Below are 12,500 nucleotides of genomic sequence, written 5' to 3'. Positions count from 1 at the left end.
GGGATCTTAGCTCCCTGACCAGGGATTGAACCTTCATGCACCCCCCTACCTTGGAAGCCGAAGTCTTAACCACTGGACCGCCAGGGAAGTCCTTATAGTGACTCTTTAAGGCATCACTATTTTAAATTCAATACTTTTTCATCAATAAACGTTTTTTTGAGAGACTGCTATGTGTCAGGCAGTGTGCTAAATGTTGAGGATACAAAATCATTAAAACGATACAGAATTTGCTTTCAGGGAGTTTTTTGTAACTTTGTAGAGAAAGACAGGTGTGTAAATAAATATGGGCGATGAGGTTTCATAGCTTATTAAACCTTTTAAGTTATATCTTATATATATCATTTAAGTATAGAAGTAGGTGGGGCGAAGTAGTTGAAGGCATGACATTGGGTGACAGAACAAAGGCCTGGCATGGGACCTTACCCTATTTATCCCATACTCAGTCTTTCCAGACATCTGCTAGTTGATGAGCGAGCAGGAGCCTGCATGTGTGAGAGAACCACAGAAACACATAAGGCAGGGCCATGCATGCAGACCACTGGACACTTTGCTTAGGTCAACTGACTACATTATACAGATAAATCATGTGTGCATGGGTAGGAGTTGGAGTGATGGTTAACAAATATAAGGTCACTTGGAAAATTCTAGCTATAAACCATAGGTATAAAGCAAAGGCAAATTTTTCTAAGTATACAATGAAAACCGCAAACTAAATGCTTCATTGAGCTGTGAACGATAACCTCAGCCATAAAACTGGACTCCTTGTGTAATTCTCTATTATTATTTGCATGATTGCCAAAATTGCAGTATGGGATGAACACTCACAATGGATTTAACTACTTATCATAGAGTTTATCCCAGGGAGGTAGCTTGATGTAGTAGAAAGAAGCAGTCAGTAGATATTCAAATAGAAGGAAGGACTTGGAGAAGAAAGGAGGAGGGAAAGCAAGATGGAAGGAAAGATGGATGGCAGGAAGGAAGGAGGGAGAGATGAGGAGAGGTAGGTGGTGGGCATTAAAACTGAATATTTAAATCCCAGCTCTGACTCTTTAGTTAGGTTAACTCTGACAAGTTGTTTAACCTCTCTGAACCTTATTCTTTTCATCTTGACATGGGGCAGTACCTTTCAGGGTGATTGTGAGAATTAAAAATTACTTTTATAAAATGCCTGGTAAATAAGTGCTTATTAACTCATTTCTAGTAATTTTTGTATTTAGGTAAATGGTGATGCAGCTACCACTTATCAATGTCACCAAATTGTATATAGCACTATTTTATACATTATTCTTACATAGTTATTTGCAACAAACTATATACATCATAAAGATACAGTTTTTAGAGTATAGTGATGGATTTTGAAAGAAATTTGGCATTTTGCAAAATAAGTAATATACCTAAAGAATGCTTGCTTCTCAGTGTTCTGTTGGATGCAAATATGTCTCAGAAAATCTAAATGAAAACACTAGCACCTTTACCTGTATCTGAGGGAAGTAACACGCTTCAAACACCTGAACACCATTTAAATTACAACATGCACCTGAAGCCATAATGCTCTCCTCCACTTTTCCTTTGTAATTAAGGTGCTTTTGGAGTTATAACTGGGAGTGACTTTCTCTCAAATGGTGTCAGGCATGGAGGGAATAAAGATTAAGAAGAAATACTCACAGATAGGATCTGGTCTCCTCTCTGGAGCTCCCCACTCAGGTCTGCTGGTCCACCAGCCAGAATGAAGGATACAAAAATACCTTCTCCATCTTCCCCGCCCACGATGTTGAAGCCCAGGCCAGTGGAGCCTTTGTGCAGGACCACCTTGCGGGGCTCCCTGTAGAAACAAGTGGAGAGCACAATTCATAGGGTGGCCCACTCAAGATTTACATTGCTTTTACTTTCACCAGGATATATGACACCAGCAATTCACTACTTGTGAAAATGGCTTCCCCAATTATGATAAATTTGCATATCAAAAAGATGCTAATATCAGGGCAGATGTCTGAACTCCTCACTGTAACAAATGCCAAAATACCATGCAAATTTATTCCTTAATTCCAAAACATTTTCTTAAACTAGACTTACAAGTTTCCTTTGTTTGAAATATCTGTTCTTGTAATGAGCACCACAGTAGTATTCAGTATCCAAAAAGAGGGAGAGAATTTGGGGGACAAGAGACTAGACTGAATAGGTCAGACCATGAAAGATCTTACATGTCAGCCTGTGGGTTTGTTGTCTGTTTGATTGTTAATTAAAATTTACTCTGTAGGCAGTGGGGACTCACTGGAAGATTTTGAGGCATGAAGAATATTTAAATCCATTTTAGGAAGATTAACAAATGACCATAATAGGATTGATGGAGTTGGAAGCGCAGATACGATGGGAGACAGGAAAGCCAGTGAGGCTGTTGTCCAAGTAATCCACGTTTGAGGAAGTGACAGCCTGCCCCAAAGTGATGGCAGTGATAATGAAAAGAAAGGGTAACATGAGAGAGGTAATTTGAAGGGAGGAACAGAGGGTCCAGAGATTGATTCAGGTATTGGAGGAGGAAGGAAGAACATCTAAGTAACTGGCAAAAGAGGGGTGGGTGGGTCACGAGGATGAGTATGATTTTGAAATGCTCAGTTCAAGGTACTAGTGGGACATCCTTGTGGAGATGTGCAGAAGCAGTTAGAGACAAAGGATAGGAATTTGGGTTCTCAGAGAGGACTGCAAATTCAGATTTGATGGTCATCAATAAAAGGATGAGAGATGAAGTCTTAAGGCAACAGTTCATTGAGTTTGTGTAGAAGCTGGAGAAATATGGAATGTAGAATTGTAAAGGATCTTAGAAGTCATCTAGTTGAATTTTCTCTATCAGTAGTTTCAAAAAATGTATTCTGCAAGCCTTAGGTTTGACCAAGGTGCTTTTTGTATCACCCACCCTCCTCTCCCAGATATCTCAGTTCCAATCATTAAAGGTTCCTCTTCTATTTTCCTGCTCTTAATGATGTAAGAATGGCAAAGAGCCATCCAGTATATTTTTATACTAATGATTACACAGATTTTGTTATTTGCTATCACATTTCCTTGCAGAAAGAGATGCATTATATCTATATTTAACCTTATTAGGAAGGATTTACAATGCACATCAGAGCTTGGACTATAAGTAATATGTAATAATGCTATGTATTAAGAATTAATTCATTTTCTTCTGCAAATACTGTGTAAGCACACACTATGTCAGGAACTGTTCCAGCTACTCGGAAAGTTTGTAAGCAAAACAAAAATCCCTACTATTATAAGCATACATTCTGATGGGGGTAGACCACTAAAAAGAAATAGATGCAATAAATAAGTTTGTTATATAGCATGTTAGAAATAAATATTTTGAGAAAAAGAAAAAGCAGAGCAGTGTAAAAAGGATAGGTGCTTTCAGGGATGGGCCTGGGCAGGATTTATTGAGAAGGTGACAGTTGAGGAAGGACTGAAGGGGTGAGAAAACTAGTCATATGATATCTGAAGGAAACATTCCAGCCAGAAAGAATAGAGGCCCTAAGGTGGGAGGGTGCCTGGTGTTGTCAAGGAAGAGCTAGGAGGCCAGTGTGGCTGAATGAGTGAACAGGGAATGAGAATGGTAAAAGATGAACTCGGTGTACTATAGTTTTCTATTGATGAGTAACAAATTACCACAAACCTAGTAGTTTAAACCAACACCCACTATTATCTCACAGTTCTGTAGGTCAGAAGTCTGGGTGGGCTTGTCTAGGTTGACTGCCTAGGATTTCTTAAGGTTGTTATCAAGGTGTCAGCCAGGCCAAACTTTATTGGGAAGCTCTGGGGGAAAATCCGGTTCCATATTCAGTTAGGTTGTTGGCGGAATTCAATTTCTTGCAGTTGTAGGACTGTATTACATATATTTTATCATAAGGAATTGGCTCATGCAGTCATGAATGCTGAGAAGTTCCAGGATCTATAGTTGGCAAGCTGGAGACCCAGGAGGGCCGATGGTATAACTTCTAGCTAAAGTTTGAGTCCAAAGTTAGGAGAAGACCAATGATCCAGCTCAAAGAAAGAAAGAGCAGATTCTCTCTTACCCAACCTTTGGTTTTATTCAGGCCCTGGATGGGTTGGATGGGGCTACCCATATTGGAGAGGACAATCAGCTTTACTCAGTACACTAATTCAAATGTTAGTCTCATCCAGAAACTTCCTCACAGACACACCTAGAATAACGTTTAACTAAATATCTGGGCACCCTGTGGCCCAGTCAAGTTGACATATAAAATTAACCATTAGTCTTAACAAAGACTGAGGTCCCTGTTTTCTTGCTGGCTGCCAGTTGGAGGTCTCTCTCAGCTTCTAGAGGCCATGCATTTTCCTTCCCATGTGGCCCTCTCATCTTCAAGCCAGAAATGGTACATTGAATCCTTTTCATATCTGGAATCTCTCTGGCTTGTTCTTCTGCAATTAGCTGGATTTAACTCTCTGCTTTTCAAAGGGTCATGTGATTAGGTTAGCCCCACCCAGATAATTCTTCACCTTATGATCAACTGATGAGTAATATTAATTACATTTGCAAAATCCCTTTTCCATGTAAGGTAACTTAACTGTAGGAGTAACACCAGGAGGTGGAGATCATGGGGCCATTTCATAATTTTGACAACAACAGGCAGGGAGGCAACAGGGTATAAATCCTGAAGGGCCTTGTAGACCATTTAAAAACTTTAACTTTTATGCTTAGAGAAATGGGGATCCACTGAGAAGAAGAATTACTTGATCTGATTTACATTTTTAAATGATTACTTTGGTATAAAATAGATTTGAGGGGCAAAGTTTAAAGAAGTGAGACCAGTTAGGTGGCTATTGCTATATTTAGGCAAAATATAATACTGTCTTGGACCAGGGTGGTATTAGAGGAAGTGGCGAACAGTGGATACATTTCCATCTATTTTCTTTTTCTGTTCAGATTGAGTAATTCCTGTTTTTCTATCTTCAGATTCACTGATTCTTTCTTCTGTCATATTTATTCTGCTATTGAGCCCATTCAGTGAGTTTTAAAATTTTGGTTATTTTATTTTAAGGCTTTAACATTCTATTTGGTTTTTGTTTATATCTTTTATCCCTTTGCTGAGACTTTCTTTTTTAAAAAATATTTATTTCAAGTGTGTTTGTAGTTGCTCACTGAAGCATGCTGACTACTTTAAAATCCTTGACAGATAATTCCAACATCTGTGTTATCTCAGTGTTTGTATCTGTTGATTGTCTTTTCTCATTCAAGTTGAGATTTTCCTAGTTTTTGGTATGAGAAGCAATTTTTTTAATTGTATACTGGACATTTTGGGTGTTATGTTGTGAGGCACTGGATCCTATCTAATCTTAGTCTTTTCCACGTAGTAGATTGGTTTAGGTGTAGCATGCAGATCCAAGTGAGATGGATATTCAGCTCCCTATTTGACCCTGGTGACACCAGGTAGGAGAGAAAGTGGAGTACCAGCTAACATTTGACTTATTCTACCTGCCCCTCACTTGGTGGGGGTAGAGGCTCAGGTCCCATTGGACCCACTGACACCAGTGGTGGAGAGAAAGTAGCATGTTGACTAGCACCACCTTGAACCACCTTGTTTTGCCTCTTTGCCTCTGGGTGGGGCTAGAAGTTCAGCCCCCCACTGAGTCCCACTGACACTACCCTGGTAGGTAAAGTGGTTTGCCACTGAGTGCTGCTTCCTTCTTCCTCCTTCTATCTGTTGCCACTGCCAGGGGGTGGAATTCCAGCTTCCAGCTGGTCCCTGTCAATACCAGGAGTTGGGGAATAGAATGCTAACCTCATTCCAGCTTGTTGCTGCTGGGTAAAGATGTAACTTCTGCTTTCCACTGAAAGTAGAGTGTCAACCAGCAACACCTCATACCATCTTATTCTGCCTTTTTGCTGCAGAATGGGGATGGAAGTTCAGCTCTTGTTTGGACCACTGGTACCAGCCCAGTGGAGGAAATGAAGGGCCATCTCATAATTGCTTCTCCTGTCTCTGGTGGGGCCAGAAATCTAGCTATCTGTGTGGTCTACTGGTACCACAATGGTGAGTGGACAGTTTTTCTTTGGTATTTGGCTAGAGTAGGGCCAGTATTACTAAAATGTTCCCAGTTCTATTAGTCTACCCTTTTCCCAGTCCTTTGGTTACAGGGGGCAGGCTTTTCTTGAGGCTACTTTATCTGTGCCTGTTGGTGGTTTCAGGGTATAGGCTTCTCTACTGCCCCATCCAGGATATATGGGAAGCAGAAAGAAAATCCAGATAACTCACATCAGTGTCATTCCTCTCCAAGCCAGTCTGGCTTCTTTCCAACTTTTTAGAGTGTTGCTATGTTTGTTTTATTATGTCTAAAGTTGTTTTTGCTTTTATAACAAGAGGGAGGATTAGAGAGGAATGGGGATACTCTATCTTGGCTGCTACTGGAAGTCCAGGTTCTTGATACATTGTGAAGGTAGGGGCCAAGAGGATTTTTGACAAAAAAGCTATTATAAAAATATCCTTCTTCCCCCAGTATAAAACACACACTCTTAGTGGGACCAATGACATTCAAGCTACAGATAATAAACGGATGGAAGGAAGGGGGCTATTATGACTCTTTATCTATATGCTAAATATTGTGCTTGATGCTTTCTGTGCATTATTCCATTTATTCCTCAAAACAATCTAATGAAGGATGTATACTGATATCTGCAACTACTTTGAAACTGATCCTAAAAGGAAGATGGATTGATGACTGGATAGATTGAATAGAGCAAGTATAGTAAAATGTTAAAAGCAGAATCTAGATGGCAAGTATATGGATGTCCATTATAACATTCTTTAAATTTCTTTATATTTGAAAAATTTTATAACAAAATATTGCAAAAAGTAAACAACCTGATGAAGAACTTACTTTGACAACTTTTTAGATTAGTGAAATAAGACTGCTTGCCCAAGTTTTTACTGAGTTTAGTAAGTAGCAAAGGCAGAATTAAGACATACTTTCTGTTTCAAAATCCCAGAGTCCAAAGTACGATATATTCCAGAGATTGTCAGTTGATAAGTTGGAGGCTTAATTTGACCCACAGTGTTGACAAATTTTTGAATTAGTTGCTCATATTTAAAATTAGGAAAATTTGCATAAAATGTGGATTTATGGCTTTACAGGAAAAAAACCCAGACATCTGTGAATACTGGCTATTAATCTCATTGCATAGCAACAGTTGTCTAGAACATGGCCCTCTTTAGATGGGGCATTCATTTTCTAGCTTGCCTTGCATTCTCTAGTCTTACCCTTCCCTCATGTTTCTCAGATAAAAATCTGTAAGTTGCATCACATTTGCACATCTTGCAAAGTTAAGAGGAAAGTATTTCTTGTACTCAAGGTTCTATCAAAAATGAGAAAATGAAAACTTTATGGGGGGAGCCTGATATTTTAATAGAAAAATGGGAGAGAACAAAATTTCTATGGAAGTAAGGATTATCCTTACAACATGTTTAATATGCAAAATGCTCTCTGCAGAAAGAATACAGCTTTAAAGATTATTATGAAACATCAGACCCCATTACATATCTATGTAACCCATGCAGGGGCATTTTGTTAGTGACCCTTTTTTTTTTTTTTTGCGGTACTCAGGCCTCTCATTGTTGTGGCCTCTCACTGTTGTGGCCTCTCCTGTTGCGGAGCACATGCTCCGGACGTGCAGGCTCAACGGCCATGGCTCACGGGCCTAGCCGCTCCGCAGCATGTGGGATCTTCCTGGACCGGGGTATGAACCCGTGTCCCCTGCATCAGCAGGCAAACTCAACCACTGCGCCACCAGGGAAGCCCCAGCACATCATTCTTGAGTGATGGTAGTTTTTATTTAATTTCCTTGGACAAGTCTTTTAAACCAAATTACTTGGAAACTTCTCAACTCTTGAGATTTAAATGTCTTTTTAAAAATAGAATTTTATATCAGAGTAAATTAAGATGTTTATTTTAATAAAAGGGAGAAATGCAAAGAAATAAATCTGTAAAATGGTATGCAAATAAAATGTCTGAAGCACACTCCAAATGATTTACTTTTTCTAATTTAAACTTCTTATACTAATAACCCATTACATTATATAGAAGATTTTAAAGAGTTTTCATGTAAAAATGAAACAAACAAATGAAGATAACAAAACAGAAAGAGACTCACAGATATATAGAGAGCAAACTAGTGGTTACCAGTGGGGAGAGGGAAGCGGGGGGGAAAAATAGGAATATGGGATTAAGAGATACAAACTACTATGTATAAAATAAACAAGCTACGAGGATATATTGTACAGCACAGGAAATATAGCCAATATTTTATAAAAAACTTTAAATGGAGTATAATCTATAAAAACATTGGGTAACTGTTGTATACCTGAAACTAATATAATACTGTAAATCAACTATACTTCAATAAAAAAATAAAAATAAACTGTTTTAATGTATATTTTTCTTGTCAGAGGATCAAAACCCTGTGGAAAATTAGAAGTTCTACTTTTTAAATTTAATTTTTATTTTATATTGGAGTATAGTTGATTTACAATGTTTAGTTATAGGTGTACAGTAAATGATTCAGTTATACATATAATCCATTCTTTTTCAGATTCTTTTCCCATATATATTATTACAAAATATTGAGTAGAGTTCTTTGTGTTGTACAGTAGGTCCTTGCTGATTATCTGTTTTATGTATAGTAGCGTGAGAAGTTCTGTTTTTCTGATGCTTAGGTAAGTCAACTAACTTGTTTAAGCTAGTTGTTAAGCTAGCTTATTGTTCACACAGCTAGTAAACATCAGAGCTAGTCTTCTTTTTCAAGACAAATTTTTTTCTTCCAGTTTTATTGAGGTATAATTGGCATACAATACTGTATAAGTTTAAGGTGTGCACCACAGTGATCTGACTCGCATACGTCATGAAGTGATTATCACAATAAGTTTAGTAAACATCCATCATCTCATATAGATACAAAATTAAAGAAAGAAAAAATATTTTTTCCTTGCAATGAGAACTCTTAGGATTCAGTCTCTTAACAACTTTCATATATAACATACAGCAGTGTTAATTATCATGTTGAACATTAGATCCCTAGTACTTATTTATCTTATAACTGGAAGTTTGTACCTTTTGACTGTCTTCATCCAGTTCCGCCTCCTTCCCACCCTTCACCTCTGATAACCACAAATCTGATCTCTTTTTCTATGACTGAGACGGTTTTTTTTTTTAACATCTTTATTGGAGTATAATTGCTTTACAATGGTGTGTTAGTCTCTGTTTCATAACAAAGTGAATCAGTTATACATATACATATATCCCCATATCTCCTCGCTCTTGTGTTTCCCTCCCTGCCTCCCTCTCCCACCCCTCTAGGGGTCACAAAGCACCGAGCTGATCTCCCTGTGCTATGAGGCTGCTTCCCACTAGCTATCTATTTTACATTTGGTAGTGTATATACGTCCATGCCACTCTCTCACTTCATCCCAGCTTCCCCTTCCCCGTGTCCTCAAGTCCATTCTCTATGTCTGAGTCTTTATTCCTGTCCTGCCCTAAGGTTCTTCAGAATCTTTTTTTTTTAGATTCCATATATATGTGTTAGCATACAGTATTTGTTTTTCTCTTTCTGACTTACTTCACTCTGTATGACAGACTCTAGGTCCATCCACCTCACTACAAATAACTCAATTTCGTTTCTTTATATGGCTGAGTAATATTCCATTGTATATATGTGCCACATCTTCTTTATCCATTCATCTGTCGATGGACACTCAGGTTGCTTCCATGTCCTGGCTTTTGTAAATAGAGCTGCAATGAACATTGTGGTACATGACTCTTTTTGAATTATGGTTTTCTCAGGGTATATGCCTAGTAGTGGGACTGCTGGGTCGTATTGTAGTTCTGTTCTTCTGAGACAGTTTTTAAAGTGCAGTTTAGGTTCATACAAAATTAGGAGGAAGGTACAGGGATTTCCCATAAGCATCCTGCCACCACACATGCATAGCCTTCCTCACTCTCAATATCCCCCACCAGAAGGCTACGTTTGTTACAGTTGATGAACCTACACTGACACATCCTTATTACTCAAAGTCCATGGTTTACATTAGGTTTCACTCTTGGTGGTGTCCTGTCCATTCTGTGGCTTTGCACAAATGTATAATGACATGTATCCATCATTATAGTATCACACAAAGTAGTTTCACTGACCTTCAAATCCCTGTTCCACCTGTTCATCCCACTCTCCACACAACCTCTGGCAATACTGATCTTTGTACTGTCTCCATAGTTTTGCCATTTCTAGAATGTCACATGGTTGGAATCCCACAGTATGTAGCCTTTTCAGATTGGCTTCTTTCAGTTGGTAATAGGCATTTAAGATTCCTCCATGTCTTTTCGCGGCTTGATAGCTCATTTCTTTTGAGTGCTGAATAATAGTCCGTGGTCTGGCTATACACACAATTTATTTATTCACTCACCTACTGAAGGGCATCTTGGTTTCTTCCAAGTTTTGGCAATTATGAATAAAGCTGCTATAAACATCCATGTGCAAGTTTTTGTGTGGACATAAATTTTCAGTTCATTTGGGTGAATACTAGAAGCATGATTTATGGATCATACAGTAAGAGTATGTTTAATTTTGTGAGAAACTGCTAAACTGTCTTCCAAAGTGGCTGTACTATTTTGCATTCTCACCAGCAATGAATGAATGAGAATTCTTCACCAGCATTTGGTGTTGATGGTGTTCTAGATTTTTGCCAAATAATGGGTATGTATTGGTATCTCATTGTTTTGATAGAGCCAGTCAATTTACTACAAGTTAAGCCTTTTGTCCATTAAATGGAGAGAGAACTTACACAATGGAAATTTAAAACACTGAACTAAAATATACTTTGTATAAGCCAGAGGAGGACCTGACTTTTAAAAAGGTATCACAATATATTTACAGAATATAGTTTCCAGAAATATTGACACTCAAAGATTCACTTTAACTGCCCTTGGCTTCTATCATTTGAACCACAAACTTCAGTCCTTCATTATACGTTGCCTTGCACTCTGCTCTCTGTGAATGTCATGGTTTCCACTCAACCTCTCCATTCTCTCTAGTTCAGGCTTGGACTTTTAGGATAGTCTCCTAATTTGAAGATTCTTTGATTCTAGTTTCAGTGTTCCAAACACATTCTTTCCACTAGAATGACACCTGATTCTCTTAGTTCCCTGCTTAATTGGCTCCAGCCATCCTATGCTCCAGTCATATCAAACTCCTGTGCTTCCTTGAGTTTGACACGTTGCTTCATATCTCCATTTCTTGGCTCAGGCCATCTCAAAACCCATTTCAAACTCTGACCCTCCAGACACAGGTGACCACTTGCTCCGTGGGTCCACACTGTGTCTTGTACACATAACATTGTAGCATTTATTACATTGTGCAGTGATTGTTTGCTCATATATCCTTCTCCCTCAATAGACTGTGAACTCCGGGAGTTCAGGCTCCAGCAATTCTCCAGCAGTAGCAAGATGCCTGACAACCAGGAACTCAGGAAATAGTTACTGAATGAATGAATCAACTCCCACAGTGATTTAGACCTCACTTTACCTTCCACTTCAAGTTATAATTTTTTTGCAAATATCTTTCTTTCTTGCTAGATTTTAATTGGGATGGAAAAATCTATAGGCTGTAGGGATAGGGCAGATAACATAAATGAGTGAAGCAGGCTGAGCAGGGACTGTAACAAACTGAGGATATGTTCCCTCTAAGGGTAGCATCTGCTCAGCTCTGGACAGTTGTTCCAAGCAGGAACACCGACTAGTATTGCCAGATTCTCCAATTTCTAAAGATAAGAATCTAGATTTTATGTGAATTTCCAGAATTTTAAGCTGACGATAAGAAATTAATAAAAGTATCGTGCAGGTCACACCCACATGTCTCTGTTGTGGATCAGCTACGGGCTGCCAGTGAGACGCTGTACTGTTTGCAGTTTGATGGCACATTCGGTGTCTGCTCCATGTTTGTCTTCTCCTTGATGCTCAGTGTGGTACTTGGCTCATAGTAATTCTCTGTAAATTTAAGCTGATTCAATATTCCACACTCAGTCCCATCTCTGTCCTTCCAAGTTGTCTCAGGCTGGAATATCCTATATATATGTATCTTATATTTCCCTTTTGTCTTAATTTTTCCTTTTATATTAGACTTGCTCACGGTCTACCTTCGTCATGATGGCCCATTTCCCCAAATTTTGAGCCACAGCTCTCATTTCTGCATATTTATTGCCTAGGCCAATGACTTTGGGTCTGATAAACATAATGCCTTGTATTTCCATGGACTTCTCCATGCATGAGGGCATTGTGGCCTCCAGAGAGACTATAATCTATTGAAGGTGTGGTGTCGTGGTTTATATTTCTAGGTATCCCCAGTACACCTAGAAGAATGCTCAATAAACACCTGATGATTGAATAAATGAGCACACACCACCAATTTATAAAGAAGTGAATACTTTTCATACTAAAGTGATTGGAGC

The 12,500-nt window shown here is 38.6% G+C and overlaps 1 protein-coding gene across 39 annotated transcripts in view; it reads right to left on the bottom strand.

Annotated features, from left to right (window-relative positions):
- DLG2 (discs large MAGUK scaffold protein 2) overlaps positions 1-12,500 on the bottom strand; it is a 2,077,851-nt gene that overhangs the window by 376,815 nt on the left and 1,688,536 nt on the right. For all 39 annotated transcript variants that reach the window (XM_067038359.1, XM_067038349.1, XM_067038350.1 and 36 more), the window contains one exon: positions 1,666-1,822. In XM_067038359.1, the coding sequence (XP_066894460.1) occupies positions 1,666-1,822 (157 nt within the window). The remainder of the gene's footprint in view (positions 1-1,665; positions 1,823-12,500) is intronic.

This window comes from Kogia breviceps, chromosome 7 (genome assembly GCF_026419965.1).
Source record: "Kogia breviceps isolate mKogBre1 chromosome 7, mKogBre1 haplotype 1, whole genome shotgun sequence".
Classification (NCBI taxonomy): Eukaryota; Metazoa; Chordata; class Mammalia; order Artiodactyla; family Physeteridae; genus Kogia; species Kogia breviceps.
This window is presented reverse-complemented; position numbering and strand designations above follow the sequence as displayed.